The 25,943-nt window shown below is 47.7% G+C and overlaps 1 protein-coding gene across 3 annotated transcripts in view; it reads left to right on the forward strand.

Moving 5' to 3' along the window:
- The window catches only part of LOC119389488 (homeobox protein cut), a 632,893-nt gene that overhangs the window by 492,159 nt on the left and 114,791 nt on the right, over positions 1-25,943 (forward strand). Inside the window, exon 1 of one of the 3 annotated variants that reach the window (XM_037656779.2) lies at positions 13,891-14,094. The exons of the other annotated variants lie outside the window; for them this stretch is intronic. Coding sequence (XP_037512707.1) covers positions 14,064-14,094 — 31 coding nt within the window. The 5' untranslated portion in view covers positions 13,891-14,063. Of the gene's footprint in view, positions 1-13,890; positions 14,095-25,943 lie in introns of those variants that run through there. 3 annotated transcript variants of the gene reach the window in all.

Raw genomic sequence — 25,943 nt, forward strand, 5'->3', positions numbered from 1 at the left:
CATATCCTGGTCAATGTCTTCATAATTATTTCAGGCTTTCGACACTATACATTGTAAAGCCGTAAAAGTGGCCATTTCAAGGACATTACCCTAGAATGGAGAACAAAAGAAAATGGAGTTGATGAAGCAGTCACCAGTAAACAAAAGGAGCGCTTGAGGACACTCAGGCGTCTGCACATAATCACGAAACATTTGTGCCGGGTGGTATCTGTGCTGTAATTTTTAAACGAAAAAAGCATGTGGTTCTATCACAGTGAAACAAGCTTCTTTTTTTTTTTTTTTTTGCCGGGAGGTGTCTGTGCCTGCCACTGTCCCCTGTGACTCTGCATTGTACCGTAATTCTTTCTTTAAGTCCGTGACCCTCGCCGGCGTTTCACACGTAAGTCACGGAGAGATCACGACACTTGTCACGTCGCGACCGCTTCGCGTATGCGCGTCCCTCTGGTTTCGTGCTTAGTGCATCGACCTCCTCCTCACCGACCTCTGAGGGTGAGAGCACCAGCCGTCCAAATTCTTCGCCTCCGAGCGCGGATGATTCCCCGACTATTGCTCGGTTGGCGAGCATTTGTCTCCGTTCTGCAGCTCATACGCGTCGTCGCTATCGGTCGCGCTGCTCGGAGTCGATACCGCGCAGCTCAGAGCCCACCCTGCGTGGTTGGCTGCACGGACCCCCGTCCGTAGGGTTCGGGATAGCAGCTCGTTACGGAGACGCGGTGATCACCTCGTCGCATCCGGTGCTCCCAGCGAGGAGGATCTCTCTTCGATGATGGCTGCCGATTTTTCTTCGGCATGGCGGCGCGCGAGATGAGCCTTACGTGGGGAGTGCGCGGGCATGGGCTTTCGTCGATGTCCGTACACACGAGCGGCGGGGTCGCGTTATTTATACGGGGGTTATTGGAACGGGGCACTGATGGCTCCGCAACGTGTTCCGAATCGGGAAGCTCGCTTATATGACTTCGGTACACGCGGGGATCTCTCAGCTTGCGTGCGACTATACGCACGCAGCAGAGCACAGTCAATACTTTCCATCGGCGTACCCGCTCGTGTGCCTTGAGAAACATTACGCTCACTTTTGGCAGGACGTTCATTGACGCTTCGTAATCGGAAGACTTCGCACTATCCCATAAGTGTTTTTTCCTGGATGGCTCAGTGGTCATGGACGCCCGTACTTTGCTCACGAGTTTACGTATATAGTCAAAATTAAGCTTTTATGGAGCCCTACACAAGTGTGTTGCTGATACTAATGCCCGACACACTGTTGCTCAATTATTATGGGTTCACTGACGCACTCGCGCCTATTTGAGTAAATTTAGCGACCGAAAAGTTAATAAAATGTTGGCTGTGACCGTCTGCTGCCAGTCGCTTTACCGCCTCTTCGCATAACATATCAACCATATATCATTCGCACTCACTTCGGAAAGCCCGCCCAAGCGCAGTGCATACGTATACTTAAGAAAAAAAAAAACTTCTTTATTTTCTTTAAAAAGAAGAAACAACTCATTGGGAGGCAATGCATTATTCATCTGGGTACGCTCATTTATCAAGCACAAACTTTCAAACTCAGCGCAGCGGCGCTCTTTTTGGGAAGTGGAATAGCCAACAGTATACAGAAGCCATCACGAGGGCTTCCTGTCAAAGCACTGGTCAGCATGCGAAGACGCACAAAGGCCTCCCATGCTTCGAGCACCGGAATTTCCAATTTATTTGCCCTCACAGAAAGGCACGAGTGAATGGACCGTGTTCCCATCAACGCGTATATGAACGAGTAAAAGAACATTCACTCAGCACGCTTCGGAAAGGCTTGCCGCTCAGAGCGCGACTTCTGTCGTGCTCTCTATACACGGCATCGACCACGAGAAGCCGTCGCCGCAGTCCCGGGCTTTTATCTTTCGAGGCAAGATCATGCAAGGCTGCGAGTGATTGGACGAAGAGGAGAATCGCGGAAATCCCTCCGTCGCGGATGAAACAACGTATTCATTGAATAGGAAGTCAGCGAGCCCTGAAAAGAAAAACGTTTCGAAACTATGCAATGGGGGCGACCATGTCTTCCTCGGCGGAGGGACTGGATTACAGGAAATTTGAAAAGTGTACTTTTCGTGCCTTCTTGGTAAAGAAACGCCGCCTGCTCTAGTGCACGAGGCAGGGACGGGGGGAGGTTAGGAACGTACAAAAAAAAAAATTAACGAAATGAAAAGCTAAGCGCGCGATTGTTGCGTTCTATACGGCAGCGTCTGGCGATCATGGAGGGACGTCCAGTGGAAGGGAGGAGCGATGGCACTGCTGCAATGCTCAACTGCGCATCCTAATGGCGTCCGAGTGGAAGAAAGCCTTCTTTTGTCCTCGTCGCGCGCGCCGGCTTCGAGAGAGTGGCACGCCGCGCGCGCTCATTTTTCAGTTACGGTTTTCGGGGTCCGCGGTGCTCTCTGTTGACAACTTATGCAAAGTAGTGTATATAGGCCCTGTTCCTGCTGCTTTTCTTTTTTTCTATCTCTTCTATACGCGAGGGTTGCTCGCTCGACTCGCCATTGAAGCCCAGCGAGCCCTTCTTGGCTGTAAGGACCGCTCCCTGTTGAGCGATGGCTGCATAAGCGCGAAGGCCCTTCTTGGTGGTTTCTGTTTTCTTGTATTATTATTATTATACGTATAGCCGGTTGCCGGCTTTTCTCACTTTCCCGTCCTTGGACTGCTTTTCTCTCTCTTATAGCTCATTGAACCTTTCATTTTCAACTACTCCTATGCGCGACTTTTCCGTATTGCGGCGCAAGAGGAGGCAGCATTCGCGAACCTCTAAAGAGGCAAAATTACTCTTTTCTGTGCACGTTAATTCCCCGAGAAAACAATACTAGTGACGCTCCTTTTTAGTTTGCTGTTCTTCTCTCGGTGTGGGGTCATTGTGCAGAGGAAAAACAACGAAGTTGAAAAAAAAAATGGCATCAGGCTTGTGAATAGGATTCCTTGAGAACAATATATGTTGTATGCCGAGAAATCGAGTGCTTCCTTTTAAGAGAAAAACTGACGAAGTCTATTGTGCATTCGCCTACACGACTCGAAGGCGAAATGCGCCCGGTGTGGCTCCTTTACCGTGCACATTACATCAACATCCAAAATTTACTAATTAACTTCCGCAAATTGGCTGTCACTAATTAATTGTCAATTATTAACTCAGTACTCACTTAATTTGCTTTAACTTTAGTCTGCTGCGCCAGGGGATCGTCTTCTTTACCTTCTTTATCGGCTAGGTTTCTTGTTTTCGCAAAGACGAAGGGTCTGGCAGCTCGCGCGCTCACGTCGTCTTTCTTTGTACGATTTCGAGTCGACGCCAGCTTTTCGCTCAAGGTAACGTTCTCATGAGTCATGTAAGTCTTTCACCTTAATAACGACCTTAAGGAGAGCGAGCAAGGGAAGAAAATTCCGGGCATAGAAAGGTGAACTGACTCTATATTTCGCGTACTGATAAAGAACTTCCTTTTGTTTATGAACCCATTACTTTTTTTTTAAATTATATACCACTACCTATAAGCAATCAAAGGGAGGGGGGAGGGTGGGCAATGAGGCCAATAGGATATAATGCGAGAGATTGAATCAGTACTCCTGTTTGATACGGACTGACGTTCTGAAACGAATGAGAAATCAAAAGCGCCCGAAGGTGCAAATGCGACCGAGTTTTAATCACTTCCGCGATACATGAGCTGAAGCCACGTGCAATATTCTCGGTTGATGTGTGCAAAGCAATTCTTTCAGACCTGTATACAGAAAGCCAGCCACAACTGTACTTACGCATCTCGCTTGCTGCAAGAGATAAACCAATTATGTATCGGTTGTGTGGCTTTTACTCTATTGAACGTGACTCCTACAGGTTAATTACTGCCCCTAAAGCCACCGTTTTCATACAATCCGTCTACAGTAGATGATCGCCACAGCACGCACGCTCGCCCATGAATGCATTTTGAGTCTTCGTATTTTTTACCCTCTTGCCATTTTCTCGTACTCTAACATCTCTTTTTTTTTTTTTTTACGTATCCCGTTCGCTCTCCGTCGCTTTTCATACAAGTGCTCTGGCTCCGTTGAAATGCGCATTTTTAATTTCCCGCGTTCCTCTAGTTTCCTTCGCGGATCGCTAACGCTCCGGTCTCCTCTCCTTCTTTCAAGACGGGCTCTCCATTGAGCTACAGAGTGGCCCTTAAGAGCGCCGAGTCATATATCTGCGGATCAGTCAGCCGGCGGTAATTGATTGATCTTTCCCTTTTGCATTTATGACCTCTCGAAGCCCGAGGGAGCGGCCCCGCGGCATGCACACTCGTTGCGCTGAGAAGAGACGACGGGCGCAGCAGCGGTTGAAATCCTGCTCATGCGTCTATAGCTCGCTGCGATTCTCGACTTCCTTCTTTTTTTTTCGGGTACTTTTATTTTGATTCGCCCTCCCAAAGCTTCCGAGTGAGGCAAGCGTGAGGAAACGTAGTGGGCACGACAGCTCTGCCCTCGACGCACCCACCCCTCCTCTCCTGTCAAATCCTTACACTTCCAACTGCCATCTCGCTCCGCTTATTGATATAAACGCTGCGCCCGTTAATAAATAGTTGGGGCCAATCGCTTCACTTTTTAAAAGGAGATGAAGGCATCGGAGTCGCTTTCTGAGCTACAGCGGCGATCCGAGCGTGTCGCTTGCAGTGATGTGCAGCGGAGTGGTTGTTGTTCTCCACGTCATTCGTGCGCTTGTTTGGGTTTCGCGGGCTCTCTGAGCCTTATACGCCTCGGCCGTGCCTTTCTTTCATTCTTATATTTTTTTAGACCCTTCTCCGCTGCGCATGGCGTGGCGGCTCCCATCGGTGAGGAGTTGACACACCGATAACTGATGAATGGTCCGGTTATAAATGAAACGCCAGAACGGCTCCGCGCTGCGGTTCCCAGCAGCCGACGTTGATGGAGCCACGGGCTGTCCCTCTGTGTATACCGCACGCTGAACACGCTGAAAACCTCAACCGCGGCTTAAAGTGAATTCGCAGCTGTTGAAGGGCTCCATCGCTTCTGGTTTGACTCGGCTTACCGAGAGCCTATACAGCGCAGAGACGAATTAAAACGCACACGGTCCCTATTGCATTCGCCCATAAGACGACTCGAAGGCGAAAGCACTACTCTTCTTCTTCATCTCAGCCGATTGCACCGATCTCCCCCGAAAGCTTTCTGCACCTTACGTGTTTTTGCACTGCCTCCGAGATCGGCCCACCTTTGACCAAACGACGATGTCGTGTGATGATGTTGTCATGTGACGTCATGATGGCGTCACAGATTTTGGAGGTCTGTGACGTCATTGTGGTGACATTATCACATGATGCGTTTTTGCATCACTCGTTACGCCGCCGATGCCGATGGTCTGCTTTCGTGTTTGATGAGGCATCTAAGGCTTTCGCCTTAATAACGTGGGGCAGCCTTGAGTGCTGACTTCCGTTTTAAGGATTACATTGGGTGTCGTAGGCATACATACGCGCAAATTCCTGAACCTGTAGTCACCAAATGCAAGGCACGTGGACAATAAGCAAGGCTATCGTCTCTTGACTGTTTCTGTCTCCTAGTCGATTTCATTCTGCGTTATAACCTGACCCCTTCTTGCATAGCTTCAGATTTCCCACGCGACCATTGACTCCGTACAGCGGCAGCCCGGAAAACTAAAGCTGGGATGTGTTTCAATCATAGGTCGGCAAAAAATGTGGAACTCACTCAGACTCGCTCATGGAATATATTTTGCCCTAAGGGCTCACTCGAAGTCAGACTCACCTAAATATTACTCACTCGGGCTCACTCAGACTCATGGCTCGATCTGAGTCCAAGTGAGTCGACTCACGAGTTCTTTGGCGTAAAATTATCTATCTATCTATCTCTCTATCTATCTATCTATCTAGCCGCCTACGTCTGGGTGCTCTCATGGTCGCCTCCTTAACTTGGTGTAGGCCAAACTTGGTGTGGGAGGGTAAGATGATTTGACGAATATGGCTGTCGGGTAATGACATGAATAACGTGAAAATCCTGTAGCGTACGACGTCAAACCATTTCCTCTAGACACGTGTGGCACATACCCGTTTACCACTGGCCGCGGTGTACGGGTATGCGCCACAGGTGATTCACAGTTTATATATCTACCCAGGAACGGCGAGAACAAATATTAGTAATTTAAATGCGACAGCGTTAAGAAAAACCGACATCGCCATCGTTGACCCGACGAATGGAAAGAATAAGAATTAGGATCCGAGCAGGAATCGAACCCAAGCATTCTGCATGGCAATCAGGTGTTCTACCACAGAGCCACGCAAGGTCTATAAACTGGTTTGTAAAAAAAGCCTATGTAGGCGTAATGTCGGTACAATGTCAATTGTGTTTGTGGTGCTGGCTATCTAATTTTACAAGAAAGCAATAAACACTGCATATGTACTCCTACGACACAGGCGTCATATCAGATTAACGTCTGTGGTTCCAGTGTTGGCGCCGCTTTTATAGCAATCTAATAAACATTACATTTGTATTCCTATGATTCAGCAAACTATGTTCAAGCATTGCTCGACCCCGGTGGAATACATTAACGAAAGTGACGTGTGATATTCACATGATTGCACCATAAAGTGCACTTAGTTTCGATAATTCTGACGTATGTACTCTAACGTGAGGGCTGACGTTACGTCGAACCATAAGTAACCCTTTAAACGCCACTGTTTTCGACGTACCTGGTAACCCCACGATGTGCATAATATAGCTATTACATTTACAAAAACACGTCGATCCACCTCGTAACGCTTGGCTCAAAGCCATAAAGTACTGCATTGAAGTACTCGCTGACTGCTTCGCATGAAACCGATTCCCACAACGCGTGGGATCTGCCGAATTTTTTATTGAAAGATATGACTCACACGAGATATCTTTATCAAGAAATTCCCTCGAAATATTCTGCGGGGGGTGGGGGTCAAGGCACGCCTCTGATCAATAAATATTGAGCTGGGGTATGAACGCTAGTGCGTTGAAGTATCTGTGAGTAGAAGTCAGTATCAACGTGAGCCGTCATAAGGCTGATAGTAATGCTAAAGTTGAGTTTAGTTATCACCATAGGTTGGCAAAAAAATTTGGAGCTTACTCAGACTCACTCAAGAAATATATTTTGTGCTTAGGGCTCACTCGGACTCAGACTCACCAAAATTTTCCTCAACCGGACTCACTCGAATTCAGGCTCACTAAAATTTGTCTCAACCGAACTCACTCGGACTCAAAGTCACCGAAGTATTACTCACTCAGACTGATGGCTCGATCTGACTCTTAGTGAGTCTGAGAGTCGACCCGTGAGTGAGTTTGCCGACCTATGGTTCAAATACACCTCAGCCGAACAATCTCCTACAGTAACTACGTAAAAAGCAATTTTCTAGGACGTTTGAGAACACTTAACAGTGTCATTAACATGGTGCGTAGAGCTGAATCTACTTTCATCAATCTTACATACAAACTCCAAACGGTTTCTCAACCTGCCATCACCATGCATCATTGTTACATTACAGGGCCTTTATGTCTAGTTCGTAAGGTCTTCTACTATTATTGATGTCGGAGTCACAGCTGTACCAAACGTTTGCAGTGCAGATATCGATGTTCATTCGCACAGCAAACCGATGCAGTTCTGCTTTGCACGTTTCGGTGAATCTTCTTTTAAATGCCCTGGAACCATCCCTCAATTATATTACTATATACATACGACGAGGCTTGCGGAAATACGAATGGCGTGCATTGTGCGTCCACTAGAGGTTCACACGTAAACGCAGCCATTCCCGGAAACACCACTGCATGAATTCTTTCAATCGGTTTTCCTTCACATTTCTCGAGATTTACGCGGCACTCGGATTTTTCGGCGCCAACGCCGTCTCGCAATCCGCAAACTACTATGGGAAACCTTTGGAGCCAACTTTCTCTGGCTGGCACACAATACGGGTCTCACCTTTAGAAAAAAAGACCGTTGAAACGCGTCAATCGGTTCTTAATTCAGCGTCTCCTCAAAGCAAGCAACGATTTGCTTTTCTCTATATCACGATTGTACGTACGCGTGCATACTAAGAGCCGGGTGCATCCGATTCTAACGCGTCACTAGAATAAATATAAAAAGAACAAAGAACCGCCTTCGAGAATAAAGGGAGTTTTTCTCTCGAATGCGAACAGTTGCAGGCGGTGGTCATCGACAGCGGCCAACAAAAACACCTCGAATGTGGGAAACAAGCCTTTCCCAGAATGTGCGAAAAATCTCGCCTCCGATGAATGCATCCAAGGAGGCGCCGTTTCCCACAACACAAAAGACGTTTTTCACGCGCCTCGTATTTTTTTGTTCCACTTCGGACGTCGCGTAAACGGGGTGGTTGACCAACACGAGTTGGCGCGCATACACACCGCAATTCGGGGAGGAGGTGTCGGGGGCCCCGTTTTTTGCCCCTTCCTTTTTTCTCACAGGCAGGGAGAAAGTAAACTTCCCTTATTCGATCTCCTTGTGAAGAAAAGGCGGCCTCCACCCAACTCCCTGATCTTCGAGATGAAGAAGTGAAGCAAAAAATGTGTTACCATATTACGACGGCCATAAGAAACCGACGCGCACCGCGGGTCGTAGCCAAACAACAGGTTATGAATTCCGAGCGAGCTCTCCCGGTTCTCCCGTGCTCACTACGCAAACACGAGGCTGAAGAAGGTTTTTGGTATTGTAAAGGGGGACGATGCCTGAAGAAAGGGTAACCCCCCCTCCCCCGCCTTGTAAGAGCATTCGCTTCTTTCCCTTCCTTCGTCACCTGCTTAGTTCGCATCCCCGTTTTTTCCTTGCGTTTTTTTTTTCATCCACCCCCCCCCCCCCCCGGCTCCCTCATCCAAGTTTCCTTGTCTGGTCGTACAGGACGCGTTTCTGGGCTTACCCCAGTTCGGGTGAGTGTAAACGAAATAAAAAGACAAAAAAATGCGGGGAGAGGGGTGAAAGACAGCGCGAAAAGCTATTACGCAACAGCGTACCGTATATACACAAAAAACGGGGCGCCACACGAAGCGGGAGCCTTTTTCCCTACTCGCCTCGCCTTCCCTTTTTTTTTCTATCCTCTCTTTTTTCTCTGCGCGTGCTTCGCTGTGCCAGTCTAAAGAAAAAAGGGGTGAATTTGGCGCGCGCCGTGCGTGGATGGGAGGCAAGTAAAAACGAGTACAAACAAGCGCGTGGTTTTGGCCCCTTTCCGCGTGGCTTCGGCCGCCGGGGCGAGGGACACGAAGGGAGACGAATGGGTCCGCGATCTTAATCGGGACGAGCCCCGTTTTCACGAAGCGCAATGTGGCCTCACGTTTCTCGTATTGGAGACAGGCACCCCTTTGCCCACTACGGTTGTTTTCTCTTTTTCTTTTTCCTGTAAATGGGTGAGTTAAATCGATCGAGGGAGGACAAGTGTACTTGGCATGCAGTTGGAAATCGAAGAAAAAAAATAGAAAACACGAGTACGTGTATGAAGAACCTGCAGGTGGAAGGCGCATATCGAGATGGACGGCATGTATGAGAGAGTACACAGCCAGTTCATGCGTGTATGTAAACCTTATTGGAAAGTGGAGGATATTGCCCTATCTGCGCAATACCGGCTGGCGGAGGTCGGTCGCTCGCACAGACATGGACGCTTCTTCATATTGTTATTTCTTTACTCGAGTTTCTTTCTTTTGTCTCCCTTTGACCTTCTTTCATTCTTTTTTTTTTTTTGAAGGACGCGCGCGGGTGGCGTAATAAAGAGGTATAGAAAGGGTGAAATATGGTGACTGCAAGTGGCAGGCTCCCGCCGTTTACCCTACGTGAAGTGCTGCATTTTGGGGAAGAAAGGTAAAAAAAAAAAGGAATAGCGTACCCGTCTGGGAATTCGACTATCGATGCAGCGGCGGAAATGGGGTCGGAGAGAACGGTTTTTGTCGGTACGAACGACTTTTTTTCGAGGCTTTCCCGGGCGTATACGCTTACAGTATAACCTCCTTCTCCTGCGTACCATGGCGTTTTGGCAGCACGATTTGGTGGAGTGCAGGTTGCGGGCGTTTTGCCTACCCGTTGTGCGAGCACTTGCCTCTATTTTTCTTTTTTTGGTCACCCGCGTGCAATACGTACGTTGGTGGTCTGGCTGTGTAGAGGGTGATACCGGGTGGGTGGGTGGATGTCTGGTTTTTCAGCTCGAACGGGGATATCGGCTGCCCTTGACGGGGCGCAATGGGTTGTGCAGTATGTGCAGCGATACGTGAGTGCTCGCTTCGCGGACCGCAAATTCTGGTTTGGGGCTGGCTCTGGCAAAATGAGACAGAGGCCGTTCTTTCGTTATGATCAATGAGTCAAGAGATCGGATCGGTGGAATCATATTGGGGAACGATGCGCTCTCCCTTTCCCTCTGGGATGATTTCACCTCTCTCTTTCTCTCCGGGCACCGTCATGTGCCCTGGCTTGGGCAGCAGTGACGTTATACACGCAGGTTTCTGATTTTGCTTGCATCACTGCGCTGAGAAGATACGCCGTGTAGCAGCTGAATTGGGAGGTATACTCACGGCCCGCTTTGAAAGCTGTAGCAGATAATGCTACGCTTGGAAAGCTGTAGCATTAGGGCCCAAGGTCATCTGGGTCTCTCCAGGGAAACAATCACGCAATTTCTTCGAGTGCTTGCGTTCTAACTGCCAAAGGAACATGTTTTCAGCCGCACCAAGCCAACTGGACAACACTATACTCACAGACAACCCCACACCCGAACATCTACACATAGAAAAGAAGTGATGAAACAAAGACATGAATAAGTATATTTTGGCATGGCTGCAGAGTCCAAATATTGATGTATTCAGTTCATCAAGCCTCGATTTGAAGCCCCTCGAAGCCTCCATGCAGTTTTACATCGAGGCTCAGGGGGTGCTTTGCTTTATAACAACGCAGCCATGAACACACGGAGGAGACATCTGACGACACACAACGCTAACTTCCAACAAAAGGAATGTTGACTGCTGCGCCATTACAAAGTAAAAATGAGATACCAACAATCCCACATCGCCACCTTTGAGTGGGGGCTGAACGGCCTCGAGCATTGTTTTGACTCTGCAGTCCTGCAATCCAAACAAATTTATTCACACCTCGAAGATATGAACGGGAAATTTTTCAGTGACGAAACGCCTGAGGAGGCTGTACGGCCGAGAATAATGCGTAAGGAAGTACACGGCGTATAAATGTGCTTACGACGTTCGAGAGATTTAAAAAAAAAAAACGGCAAAGCGAGCCGAGAACAATGGGCACCCAACGGGGTTCGTATATACGCGCGCGTGATGTCATTGGAAAAGTAGAAACGTACACGAGGAAATTGCCGCTTATGGTTTGTTCGCTGTAATGCTTGATTCGAGTTTTAGGTCGGCCCGGCTCTTTTGCGCGTTGAGAATAGCAAATGAAGTTAGGGAACGCACAAACGGTGTTTCCTTTTAAGTGCTCGTATGTATGGCGTTGACGTCAGTGGAGAACGAAGAAAAAGGCTCGGGCTATAATTGCGATCCTGCAGCAACGACCGACGCGTTATTTCTTTCGCCAAGGTTCATGTCGTGCATGCTCCATAGAGACATGGGTTCCTCCTGATGTTTCCTCGTCGACCGAAAGATACGGCGTAAAAGGAATAATAAACGAAAAAGGAAACGCTGCCACACATGGTCGCGCTTTCGCCATATTCGTCCCATTGTTCTTCGCTTGGCACTCCATCGGAATGGGCTGTTTTCATTTCAAGTTGGGCCCCACGGACGCCTGAGCCCACCGGGGGTAAATTGCTATAGGAAACCCTGGCGCCACTCGTATCACGACGGCGTGCGTCACTTCGTGTTGCGGCCTGTGGCGAACGGTTCCAATTCTGCGGAGCTCCTCTTATCTTCGCGGATTCTGAGAAGGTCAAATGTTGTTCGCTCAAGTGACAAACCCTTTCCCCGTTGGCAAATCCAGCAGAAGCCACGCGAAGTGCATACAATATTACGCCATTACGCTTGAATACGCATATAGCTCCTATTTACCGGGCTCAGATTTCGTAGGGAAGTGCGCGGTGCCAACGTGACTACAGTGACCAATGTACCAGTAAACTACGATGAATTTGGTACCTCAAGGTGCTAATTTAGGCGCGGGAAGCTCGAAGTAATTTTTATCGTTGTGGTTTTGATATTCTGGAGTGATTTTCGAACTCTTGATAGTTCTAGAAACGAATAGTTAATTACATAACTCTTGTAGCAGCATCACCGTCCAAAAGGAAGACGATAGCGGTGGCTAGTGGGAAATGGACCGCGGCCTGAAGAAAAGCTAAGCAGGCTCAAGGCACGAGCAGCCCGTGCAGCGCTTTTCCCGTTTCTTTTTCTGTCTACGAAGATGGACTGTCAGCTAGAGCTTTCTGTATAGTAAACACTCATTTTTACTGTGGCTTGTCGTTCTCGCGTCCTTCGCACGCCACAAACTATACTTACTAAGTTCGCAAATAACAATTCATGGTTTGAAAATGTTTAGGAATATTCTTATCTCTCTGTCCAGAAATAACCCTGAACAAGTTGTTCCAGTGTTCCTTTATTTATATAATTGGGTATTGCAGGGTTAAGCTGTGCTCAGTATTATCGAGAATTGAAATTGGAGCAAGCTTGTTACGAGATTTCGGTCTACTCAAACTTATGAATCTGAGTGACATTTGCAGCGATTGGTTCTGGAATAATGGCTTTGTTATCCGCAAGAGAGCAAATGTGGTTCATCGCTTTGAGCTGTCGCACCTTCTTCTCTGTCCATCTAAACTGACATTTCATCAGAATTACTCGATGCGTGCTAGTGAGCTCCGTTTACGTAACACATAAAAGCAGCGAAATCCGTTAAGTAGTTGTTCTCAAACGTCAGGTTTAATTGTCTGAGCATCGAAATATATATAGCCAAACGTCACTCGCTTCCTCTCTGTGGTTTTGGGTTTATGGGAGATGAATGTTGGAGGAAACAGGAAATTTCGTGGGACTAATCTGCAACAAGGGAAGAGCCTCCATCTTCCTCTGAAAATCCGCCTTGTTCGCAATCTGCAAAAAATTTCGTACACTTTAGCTAGTTGTCGCTGCAGCTTCTGTATAGTTATGCTGTCTGCTTGGGCGTAGGCAGAAATTCATGTGGGGGAGGAGGGGGTCGCCCCCCCCCTTTTTTTTTTTTTACTGCCAGGTACTTACTGCGAGGTCCACTCGGAATATATTTGTGGTGTTGTCTAAGCGTAACTAGCTACGTAGCAATATCACAAATGAAGAATAAACATTCTTACCTTCGCATTTACTCTATGGATGTTCCAAATGTTTGTTTTGCATATACTGATGACACCCTTGCCATGTTTTTGAAGAATTTGTGATGCAAGAAGGTTACCTCTAAGGGGCCCGGTAACATTGGAAGTTGAACTGAATCAAAATCCGTTGTTTCCGTGGTTCGCCGTCGCCTCGGCTGCTTTCGTCAGACATCGGTATCCTGTATTTCTCTACACAGTAATTGTGTGTAACAACGTGCTCGGTAGCTGTCCCGTCGGCGGCAGCATCCTTTGACCGTCCGAGCGCGAGCGCTTGTTCGAGAGAGGGCGAGAGAGCGAGAAGGGCCCGATGGGAGGAGCCAAGCACGAAGGCAAGTCCCCCTTCGAGTCACGTGGGGGATCGATTGCGGGGGTGTCTATCCCGCCGCAGAGGTGGAGGGAAGGAAGCCGCCGGATCTTTTCTCGATACCGATGGAGAAACTTGTTTGTCGGAGAGCGGAGCTCCTTCTCTCTCTTCATCGGGATGGGCGGCGATGGACCGACAAGACCGGCGCTCTGAAGCCGCGCGGGAGCGCGCCGCCATCTGTCGGCCATCTCTGGGAACTGAAGCGGAGCAGTGGGGGAGAGAAACAAGCGGCAGACGGGCTTCGGGCAATCGCATGCCAGTCGCGCGTTTGGCTCGTATGTGGTCGTCGGCGTCGAGTGTTCGCAGCGGTGTGCGCTTGATCGGCGCTGATCGGCGGCGTTGCGCCCGTGTCGGCGACGGCGGCGTACTGTCACAGCGGAGTCGTCGACATGCGGCTGGAGATGCCCTGTTCGCAGAAAGGTGCGTTGTGTGTCCCTACCTACCTCCTCTCTCACACACACATACACACACTGTCCGTTACGGCTCCGGTCAGCAGGATATCGGCAAGTGCACGCTTTCGAGAGTGGACTGCGGCCTCGGTGATTTTCGCCCATTACTGCGCTCATCATGCTCGCGTTTTCGTTCGCATCGAGACCTCGTTCCCTGTATTGGCGGATTTTGTTTTTGACTGCCATTGTTGGTGACCTGTTATGCAGCCTCAGATGTCGCGAAAGGCCAAGCCCCTTTGGCGCCGCGGCCCGCCTGTCTAGGTTTCGGAACAGAACAGGTGCTCTCACATTCCTCCAAGGCTGGCATTCGAAGCATTTGTCAAGTAGTTGAGTTGCTTCGGAGTGTAAAGTATTCGTTTCTCTCGCGTGGTACTCACACCCTCCTCGAGAAGCTCGTTGAAGACGAGTACTATACGTTGCCCACACGATGTAGCACAAGCCAACCTAAATTACGCGAATACAGACCGACAATGGTTGTCCTTATGCGCCGCATGACTTCTATCTTATTTGTTTCATAACAGCTGAGCTTCATTTAAGTAACACGATGAATGTCATCATACCGAGCCCCTCCATTCGCCCTCCATTCGCTTCACTCGTTTGATCACGAAACTTGTGCACCGAGGGTTTCGACTTGTCCAGTTATGCGAACACTGTTAGGGGCGAACTTGATGCACAAAACTTGCTGATCGGGAATCTGGAAGGTACAGCTGGAACGGCAGTCATTCCACATTGTGCTTGATCAATCAGTTTCGGCCTCGATAAGCATACAACGCTTCTTCGAGATACTGGCATCCCGTGCCGTGGCTGTATATCCGTGAAATGTACACACAAGATACAAACAGTGAATGTTATTGTTGGTTATTGTCACAGTTTGCTCTTAAGGTCGGCTATACGTTCCGTTTGTTGCTTCGACCGGAGTGATCTTTCTTTTTTTTTTTTTTTTTCAATAACCGAACACGCCCACGTTTGTAAAAATCCGCGATGTCTCCGCGACTGTCTGTGTACACGTACGTAGCAGGCATCTGCAGCTTAGATGCTGAGTCTCGATCAATTGTTGCAACGCTTCATTTTGCGCCCTATTCCTTGACGCTTTGCGTGATGTGTGACATTTGCTCGATTACAGCGTGTGCCGACCTTATCTGTAAGGGTAAAGGGACGCTGCGTCGGCCGTGCTGTTTTCGCGGTTGGTCATCTTCGGCGATCGGGGTTAATGCAATCATTCCGCTATACGTCCGGAGCAAAGGAAGCATGGTGCTGCTTCATATAACAGCGTGGGCCCATTGTTCTGCACACATTCATTCAAGCTTCCTGTACCAGCCGATGCGCCTCAAGTGTACACATGCGGTTTCGGAGTGAGAAGCGGCTGTAAAAGCGTTTAATGGATATTTCTTTTTAATTTTTAGAAAGATGTGCGTCAATCGGTGTTCGCGTCAGTCGTGATCGTTCGCTGTGTGTGATTTGTCGTTGCTTTTTTCTTATTGATTTCACAATTCAAGAAAATAAACTTGAAAGAAACGCCGTTGGGTGTGTATATATATATATATATATATATATATATGGGTGCTTAGGAAGGCAAGCGCAGTTGATCTGCGTGATGGCAGTGAGCGTTTGCATAACGGCTTCTGTTGCCGATTTGCGAACTAGATTGATGACTATGATTGCATTTTGTGATTCTTTCGATGCTCAGCTTTTCGTTTAACGCCTATGTATCTTCCTTGTTGGCCATGTGCCACGTTGAGCTGTGCTCAACGCGTAGAAACCGGCATATAGCAACTGCTATAGAAAAGCTGACGAAGTGCCGCAGTTCGCATGGTATGGGCAGTATACTTTCGCCGGCACCATAATCGTTAAATTAGCATGTCGGTTTGAGCGTCATATCGTTCGGACCGGTGTTGAAGCGCCAGTTATCCCTTAAGAGTACTTAAGTAACTGAAGTGCTGTGGCTGCAAGCGTGGGTACTCGAACGAGCTACCCGCCATTGTGGTCTAGTGGTTATGGTGCTCGAGTGCTGACCCGAAGGTCGCAGGATCGAATCCCGGCCGCGGCGGCCGCATTTCGATGAAGGCCAAATGCTACGCCTGTGTATTAAATTTTGGTGCACGTTAAAGAACACGACATGTTACAAATTTCCGGAGCCCTCCACTACGGCGTCCCTCATAATCATATCGTGGTTTTGGGACGTAAAACCTCAACAATTATTATTACCAAAACAAACTCGTTGAGGAACAAATCTTCGCGAGTGCATCTGGGTAATAAGCAGTTTCTGCGACGAAACGCTTAGCAATTCCGGCTTCGGGAAGGAATCCATTTATGCTCGCAAACATGTAATATATACGCCAGCAAAGTCTGCGCGTAGTGATCTATTGAATACCAAGATTGCACTGTCCACTATATGTGTTTAATTCTGTGTAGTCGTATCGTGTCGTAACTTAAGCATATCCTAATATGTAAAAGATTAGTATCATAAGCAGGATATACCGCAGCTATGGGTGCATACTCATAAGATCCGCTATAATCTGTGTTTAGATGAGAGCAACAACAGTCTGTACTTTAGGTAGAGCCTGAGGCTGCGTTAATTCTTTATTTGTTTATTATTATTATTACTCTTTCGGAGAAAATGTCCTGCGTGCACAAACGCCGGTTATGGTGATATTCACTTCATTCGCATAAAGTCGTGTGCTTGTTGTTCCAGTCTTCGAAGGTGTTTAGCGCACTCACACTGCACCGCGCCTATCATTCATCAGAGGGGGGACGTCAGCGAACTTTCGGCAACAAAGGCGTAGACTCAAACCCATACGGTCCGTGACTGCATGCGTAAGCCTTTATTGTTCGAAAGGCCGTTTGGAAACTGCATATTCCGCAGAGGAGTCACGCATAGGCGTAGGGAAATGCCGTGTTCTTGATGTCAGGCAGATTCGCTTATAACGCGTTTACCCGATATAAATACTGGCAGGTATTTTGCAAAAGGCTGCCAAGGCAGCATTTTGTTCGCGATTGCACGGGAGAGTGTCAACGACGCGACGGTTCTGTTTTCGCACCTGCCCACTTCGTCTGTTCTCCCGGCAACTTTTGACGGCTTCATCTATTTAGTTCGTTGTTTTCAAATCTGCGCATGACGGTTCGCTCGCGTCGCATAAGCGACTCTCCGAACATCACGAACGATTAAAAGTTTTTCCCTGACACGTATTCTTGGCACCCACAGCACTACCAGATTAATGTCCTTTCTGCTACCTTTCGCGTACACGGTGCGAGTGCTGCTATACATATTGGATGCGCTTTTCTCAATACAACCAAATAGAAGGACAGAATCAGAAAACTTTTTCATTTTGGTAATACCTCCGACTTGCTAATTGTGCCCTGTATACGTAAGGTATCTGTCGATGGTTCTAAACTTCCTGTTGTGGACAACTCAGGCACGTTTACACATGAGAACTCAATTCTCACCCGTGACCGTCGCGTATAAAACGGTCTGTTATTCAAGCTGCGAATACTTCTACATTGTCGATGTCTCTGCCGTATTGTGTACGTATATGAAACCGTGTTCTAATGTTTTAAGAACGTGAGAGCGCGATCTACATGCTTGCTCACGTGACACGTATGATGCAGTGCCCCAGTACTCTGTGTTCTTCCACAGTGCCGGGAAGCGTTATTGCCTCGCGTCACCCGAGTTACGCGTACTCTTGCGGTCACTCTGTACTCCGCATACTTCTTCTCGCGCTGGAAGCATAGCGAGGGAGAGGAAACGAGGCATCCAAAGCATCACATTACACCGGTATCTCCTGAGATGCCTATTGCGCCACAACCTGAGGCCCGTGTGCTTAGATTTATAGGTGCACGTTAGAGAACACGAGATGGTCAAAATTTCCGGAGCCGCCTCCACTACTGCGACCCTCATAATCGTATCGTGGTTTTGGGACGTAAGACACCAACAATTAATTATTGTGTCACAACACAATAGGCATCACAGGTCCTCAACAACACAAGTTTGCTCCTCACATGCCCGTATCTCGATGCCTGTTCATATGACCACTACTTCCTTCGTTGTGCCGTTTTAAATCAGATGCGATTTATCCGATAATCGGATTTTATCGCTGCTGCCATTTCTTGCGCGTTTTGTGCAGTCCTCTAATGCGTGGTGCAAATTTTCTTTCTCTCCTCTTCTGGCTGTTCATTTATTGATCCACGCGCTGTTGTCGTTTTAATGTCGTCTTGTTGTGTGCTTTGGAGAGGGACAGCTGAGGTGACCACCAACAGTAGCGGCAGCTATGGTGCCTGTACAGTCCAACGTATTCCATTAAGAAACTTTACAGCGCACACAGACGGAGACCGACGAAGAAAACACGATACAGCGCTGAAAACGGGACAGTATAGGACAGTCAGCGCTGTGACTTGTGTTTTCTTCCTTTTTCACCGTCTGTGTGCGCAGTAAAGTTTCTAAGATGCAATACCAACTAGCCCACCAAGCTGTCCTCGTGAACTATTCCGTCAAGTTTTCGATTAGCTAGAGGAGGAGGAGGAGGAGGTGAAGAAAAGACGCTATTTCCGAGGCCCTAGTTATAGCGTTTTTTCCTCTCCTCCTCTAACTATTCGAAAAGAAGCGAGATGGTGGGACTGTAGGCATCGCAACCGCCGCAACTGTTTGTGGTCACCTCAGCTGTTTTAGACGAAGTTACCGCCCGACCACTTATACAGTATCTCTCCTCATTGAGCACGGCGCTGAATGGATGAAGTGCGATTACCTTCTCCTTCAGTCGTCTAAACGGTGCTTACTGAGGAGGAGCGGTTCTATCGTGGAAAGGAGGCGAAGGAGGGGGGGGGGGGAGGCACAGTAGTGTGCAGGCTTCGGGAAAGGGGCGTGGCCAAGGAGGAGCGCGTGCGTGTCGGATTACAGCTGCGTCGGCGCAGCCGCTGCGCTGTCCGCTCGTCGACGTTCGGCATCCGCTCGACGCGATTCGACCGACGACTTCGATCGTTCGCCGCCCGGACGCCACGGAATCTCGGCACGCGGTGGTCGAACTCTTCTGCTGCGCCTCTCGGTGTTCGCGGCGCACCCTGTACGGATGCGGTGTCCAGCGAGCCGCAACCTTTCACGTCTCATATTGTAGCCGGTGATCGCGGCTGTCGATGTGCGTCGTCGGTTTGTCTCATTACTGTGAAATAAGTGACTTTCTTCGCTGGTGATGACGTCTGGTGACTGCGCCGCCGCGGATGAAAGCTTGTGCGGTAAGGATCGGAAATGCGCACTTTGTCTTGCTTACTTACTCCGCCAGTACCCCTTTCTATTTTTTTTTTCTTCTGTGCCGTGCACCAGTTTGCAAACAGTAAGCCGTCCTCTTTGCGATGAAAGATAGTTATTGGTTGTTCAGCCGTCAATTAGACTAACACACTATAGATTACCAAGGAACGTATGTTAACGCTAGGTTAACTTTGTTCAAGAACATTCCTATCATGATTTTATAGCTCGGAGTACATCTTTATTTCATTCTTAACCAGCATTACGATAGAAAATACATCAACTTGGAACTCCGAACGGGAAGACAATTTGTTCAAATATTTTGATGTCCTGATATTTAGGTGTTGTCCTTCCCTGTCTTGAACTTCGGTTCATTTACTTTTTTTTCGTAGCTTTGTTAAATCAGCGCAGAAGTGATACGATCCATTCGATCACAACGCGCGCTGTTTTTATACGCACAAATCGTTCCGCGCTGACGGAAAGTACAACGCGCGAATGCGAGCATATTATATCCTCGAGCGTTTCGCGGAGATTTACCTGTACCGATGCGACCGCATCGTACACCGCGCGCTTCTTGGTGTCGTGTGTAATAGATGCAGTCAACATCCAAGGGCACGGCACAAAACTGCTGTTTTTTGCCCGCGGCTCACACGCGCTCGCATCAAGGCCTTGGCAGAAGTCGAGCGATCGTAAATAACCACGCGCACGTGCTGTTGTGGGGCGTGCCTGCATTGTAGATCCGCACATAAAACCGACTCGCTGATTTACGGTCAGGTCTAGTTTAAGTGCCGAATGGTGTGCTTTGCAGGTAGCTGTGAAAACACAGACTGATATGTATACCTGGAGTATATCTTCGCGGGCATTTTCGGTATATATCTGCGCATGTGATTGCCTCATGAATCTGCTTGGTCATGTTCATGTGATGCAATGTTGCGGTTGTCACAATGTTCATGTTGCAATTATTCGTTATAGACTATATTACGAATGTGTTTCGGTGCTGCCACATTAGGCTGCGAGCTTTGCCGTTTTGTACCTCTAACAACTAAACGAACTGTGCTGCTGTAGACGCATATGCGTGAAAATGGTTGGGTTCAACCATAGCGTTGCTCAATATTTACTAGAGGGAACTCTGGCGCTGCGATCGTTCAGCCACCATGGGAATTACGGGTAGTACACGGATTTGCCTAGTCTTCATACTTGCGGGCTTTGAACGCACTTGTGGCTTTGTTTATTGTTGTGTTTTGGTGGTGTTTCGGAGAAAAGAATGGATCGTTGTGAACTTCGTGACTCGATTTGAATTGGTGAGCCTAAAAGGTCGAGGTGGTGAAGTGGAACTGCTCAACAATCGCTGTTCTTCGTCTTGCGACAAAGCGGCAGCAGGCGACACGGAGCCAAACGGAGCCCAAAGAATGAAGTTTAGACTACCCATCATTCCCATGCTGTCTGAAGCGCCATACATTGCAGTTCCCATAGACACTATATAGCGCCAGAGTTCCCTCTGGTAAGTATTGTAGGAAAGTCTATGGGTTCGACGTCTCATGACCTTATTAATTTCACGTCAGGAGATACAAAAATGAGAAAACATTCGTTTAAAAGCCCAAGATGGCGGCGCCCATGTGTCGAATGCGAAATCGTCTCAGTTCCTGGGGTTTTACGTGCACGCCAAAACCACGATATATGATTGCGAGGCACGCCATAGCACACGGGTGTTCTTTGCATTTCGGCACCATCGAAATGCAGACGCCGTTGCTCGAAATCGAACCCGCGCCCTCGAGATTAGAAACGCGATGTCTTACGTGCTAAGCCACCAAGGCGGCTTAATCCATACAAAAGTGCATCGTATCAGTGATTACTGCTGTAAGTATAAGTAATAGAAGAATGTACTTATTTCAAGAACAACATTCGGCTATTTGTTATGCAAACGGCTTCGTATCAAGTGCCTCGAACCAAATCAACATGTCAGACATAAACGGAAGTTAAAACCACATCGCACGTAAATCATGCTCTGTTGCGTCAAATTTTATTATTAACTAAGCAATATGTTCGTCGAGCTGTAAGAAAGTATCCGGCTCACTGTGCTTGTATAAACGTGGCTCGAGCTTGGAGCTTCCGCACATTCTCGGACCTGCCACCGCGCTCTGCAATTCATCAAAGCGCTGCTGACGTTCACAAATACAACAGGCTTCAACGAAACACTGTGACTGACTATCGAGGCGTTAAATAAGGCTAACATCTCCCTGCATATCATTAAAAACTTATACATCGATCTATCTTGACTGAATGGCTGTTTCATCGTTTTGTATGGCGTTTGTTCGGGTCCCATTTGCTTCTCAGTCAGCAAAAAAACTTCATGCCAGAATTTCAGTAGTTGAGCGCTTAATTGAATGAATTGCTTCCAATTGAGTTCGTGGTCGCGCGTGACCATATCGACATGTAGAAAAAGAAAATACAAATGAGTAGGAACTATAGGATGTCGTATGCGGTTCAGGGTAACCTTGCGTATATCGTAGCGCGTGTTTAAGCATATCTGCAGAATGACGTAAATCGAATTTGATTATTGTGGCGTTCCTTTCTATAACATGGTTGGACGAAAACGTATGCTGCATCAGCATAGTCATTTCTGGTGTTCTGTAGGCACTGCAACTTATTCGTGACAGAGCGGTATTATAATAAAAGGTGCCGCCCGGTTTCTACTGATCATTGCCTCCTGCTGTGTTTGCGATACATTGAATCGCTGGTTGGAAGGCATCACGGGAATCAATACACCTATGAAATCATCGTACAGTTTCTTTGTATGTATGGAGACTGCAGTCATGTAGCTTGGAACGCGAGAAAAAAAAAAAAAAAAGAAGCTGTGATACTTTCCTGCGGTTTGCAAGTCTGCATGCGAGGTCAATCCGCCACAAATACAAATTGATTCTGTCGCGTTTCCGAATTGCTCATTACTAGATCGTAATTTATAGAATACTAATTGCTGGGGTTTTACGTGCCAAAAACATGGTATGATTATGAGGCAGGCCGTAACGGGAGACTCCAGAATAGTTTTGACCAGCTGGGGTTATTTAACTGGCCCCTAGGCCAGTTAAAATAGTCTTTTCATTTCGCCCCCATTGAAATGTGGCCGCCGTGGCCAGGAATCGAACCCGCGCCCTCGAAAATAGAAACGCTACACCTTACGTCGCCACGGCGGCGTAATGTAACTGCTGACTAACACTCATAATCACGGCACTCTTTGGCCACACATGACCCGTGCGTCAATCAATCAATCAATCACTCAATCAATCAATCAATCAATCAATCAATCACAGCGGCTTAATCCGTATAGAAGTGTATGATTCAATGCCTTTGCGTAGAGAGCTCGAACTACAGAGTTCACTAAGTGAACAGGTCCAAAGCGAGCACCAATCGACAAGCCGCGTCTCAGGCTCTGAAAGCTTGTCTGCTTATTTTTGCACCGAACGGGCTCATTAGTCGTGGAAATTTTTGTTTGTTCTTATTCCCCAATGCGAACTCGGTGTCGAGGTCTTATTTAATTCACTTGTTCCTTTCATTAACACTTTACTATATTGGTTATCACTCGACTTCGTGACGACTAATCAGCGTGTGTCGGGAAATGTCAAACGTAACTTTCACTAGAAGGTTCTCGCGTGCTTTGTTTCAGCGAACACTGGACATCGATCAGAAGAAAGCCTGCATCTGGTTCCTGAGTACACGTATATGCTATGCATCGATTCACATCTACTCGCTGAACACCTGTAGAGTATAACTTTGAGAGATAGATGACTAAAAAAAAAAAAATAGAGTCGACGGACGTATGGTTTGCAGGATGCGTCGTTCTTCGATTGAAAAACTGGGAGCTCCACAAAAGGTTTTCCATTCCATCTCGTCTGTGAGGCTGATTGTATCGGTGCGAGGGGTTTAATTACTTTTGTACACCTTTGATCTTTCGGCGCGCTCCATTATACACAAGCAAAGAGGCATTTCCGCTGTCTGCCTCCGTCCTATAATGCGTCTGCTAATTCTTGGAATCGAGCCCTTGACATTTTATTGAGGTCTCTGAATGCTATCTATAGCTGCTCCACTGAGTATTTGCGACACGTTCGATCCATTCAGGCTTTCACACCTGTTCCTCCTTATTGAATTCATAGGCTGGCTGGGACGAAAGAAAATGAAAAGCAGGGCGTGTCCTTTTGCGCTTGCCACTTTACAAGCATTGTAGCTTGAACATGCGCGGTGTTCCGCTTCTCCTCTAATGACAATTCTTACTGTGTGAAAGGCTGCCCTTTTCGTACATGTACAGCTTTTGTTTAAGAAAATGAAATTCTGCGGTGTTGCGTGCCGAAACCACGATATGCTTATGAAGCACGCCCGACACACACGCACATACATACATACATACATACATACATACATACATACATACATACACACACATACGCACACATACATACATACATACATACATACATACATACATACATACATACATACATACATACATACATACATACATACATACATACATACCGTAAAATCCCGAGCAAGCGCCCACCCCCCTACGGTGAAAGATAATCCGACAAGATTTGGAGGGGGGCCCTTGCTCGGTTACGGATCAAAATTCAAGATGGCGGTGGAATAGCCGTGCATGCTTCCAATGAAATGCGTTATTAGAATAGGCATGCATTCACTGACTTATTAGCCCCCCCCCCCCCCCCGTCAAGCGAATAAAAACACTGAATGAAGCAGTGAAAATGGCGGGAGGGCAGGGGTATATATATATATATATATATATATATATATATATATATATATATGTCAACTCTTAGTAGCAAGCAGCACTTTTATGTCTGTTTGGTTAAGTTAGATTAGGATAGCTTGTCAGAGCGGAGTCAGCTGTTCTGTGACCATGCCTCGACACTGCATGTCACGCGCGCGTTTGAGACATAAGCTTCTACTCGTTTCGAGTAATACATTCGACGAATCTCTCGCTCGTCCGAGCAGCCGTGTTTCGTACAGAGCAGTACACGTATATGTCTGTAAAGGAAGAGACACACGAAACCATTTCTCCGCTCTTTCGCTCGCCCTCCTCCGCAACCGTTGTCTCTAAGCTGGCGATTCGTGCAGTATAGCTACACGCAGCCATCCAGGTATAGGCATCGAGGGCGGCCGCCGATCGTAAATCAGCGCCGGATCGAGGTGAGGGTCAACGCTTGAGAGCCAGACGCCCCCATACACGGCTGTTCATCATTCTGGCGCTCTATACACTTCAACGTGCATGCGCGTGCACGGGCGAGCCGTCTCGCCCGGAGCGCGTGCAGCTTGTAGATTTTAACGCGGCTGTGGCGACGCCTTCGTCCATGCATTCGTTTTCCCGACATTGCTACGAAATCGAGAGGCGAGGGAGAAGAAATGGCCGCCGAATTCAACGTTGCTGACTACGGTTACCTCTTCGATCGCAAATACACCTGCGACTCCGACATTAATACATTATTGTGCCGATGTTTTCACGTTCAGGCTTATACGTGAAAACCGGTCGGCAATCTTAACTTCACAGTGGACTAGCGCTGGGTATGTATACACAAGCGCCGTTTCACTGTACACGGAGAGATAAGAGCAAAGACATATAGTGACATTGGCTACCAGGAAAATGTGTGACGCATCTGAGTAGTAAAGGCTGAGGTGAAATTATCAAGACGTTGCCCGAGCTCCGCGATACATCGAGGTATATTTTCCGTTGAAAACACGTTCTAAATTCAATTAGTGCGCCCGTGTTTTGTGTTGACCTTTAAATTTTACGAAGCGTTAATGTACACGATATATGAACTCAAATTGTGGTATGTGGCCTTAACTACCTTAAATAAGAAAATACGATTGAGCCTTTTCGTGCTCATTCTTCAGCGTTTTCTTCCAAAGGAAGTATAATGTATGCGAAAACGGCTTGTTTTGTTAATCGGCTTTCATGGTACGGGAAGGTAAACTGCTACGAAAGACGTCGTAGCGAATAGGACTCCGGGTTTACTCCTCGGAGCGATTCTGAACCTGCACGGGAAAATAATTACACGAGTGTCCTCGAAAGAGCAAATTGCCTTCCATCCATATGTTGCACGAAGCTGCAAAAAAATCCTTACAGGTTTCTCAGAAACAGATGCTTCTTGGTTGACGAAAGAATTTGCCCTATAGTCCAGGACCTGAATCCGAAACCAGCGCCTTTCAAGGGGTGTTTGGTCTACCAGTGATAAAATCATGCCATGGCAATCGTCGCAATGGTAAACCACATGCAACTCTGTTCCGCGTGTTTCCGCGAAACTTATTAAAGCGTCAGCGTCAAGAAGACTGTGTCGCAGAAAATGGGGTGTCGGCGTCGGCGGCGTTGTCCGTGAGCGAAAAATCGCGATGGGTGCAAAGACTAGAAATCGGGAGAGGTCTTTGTCTTGAAGTGGACGTAAGACAGGCTGTCGACGATGATGATTCCTATGAGGCAAGCGTGTGGTCATACGTTCCCTTGTACTCCGCACACTTAAGTAGAAAATAGACAGGATATCGGAACGCCGGGGCGACTAGAACTCGCGCAGTTCTGAAATCACTCG

Source organism: Rhipicephalus sanguineus, chromosome 4, assembly GCF_013339695.2.
Source record: "Rhipicephalus sanguineus isolate Rsan-2018 chromosome 4, BIME_Rsan_1.4, whole genome shotgun sequence".
Classification (NCBI taxonomy): Eukaryota; Metazoa; Arthropoda; class Arachnida; order Ixodida; family Ixodidae; genus Rhipicephalus; species Rhipicephalus sanguineus.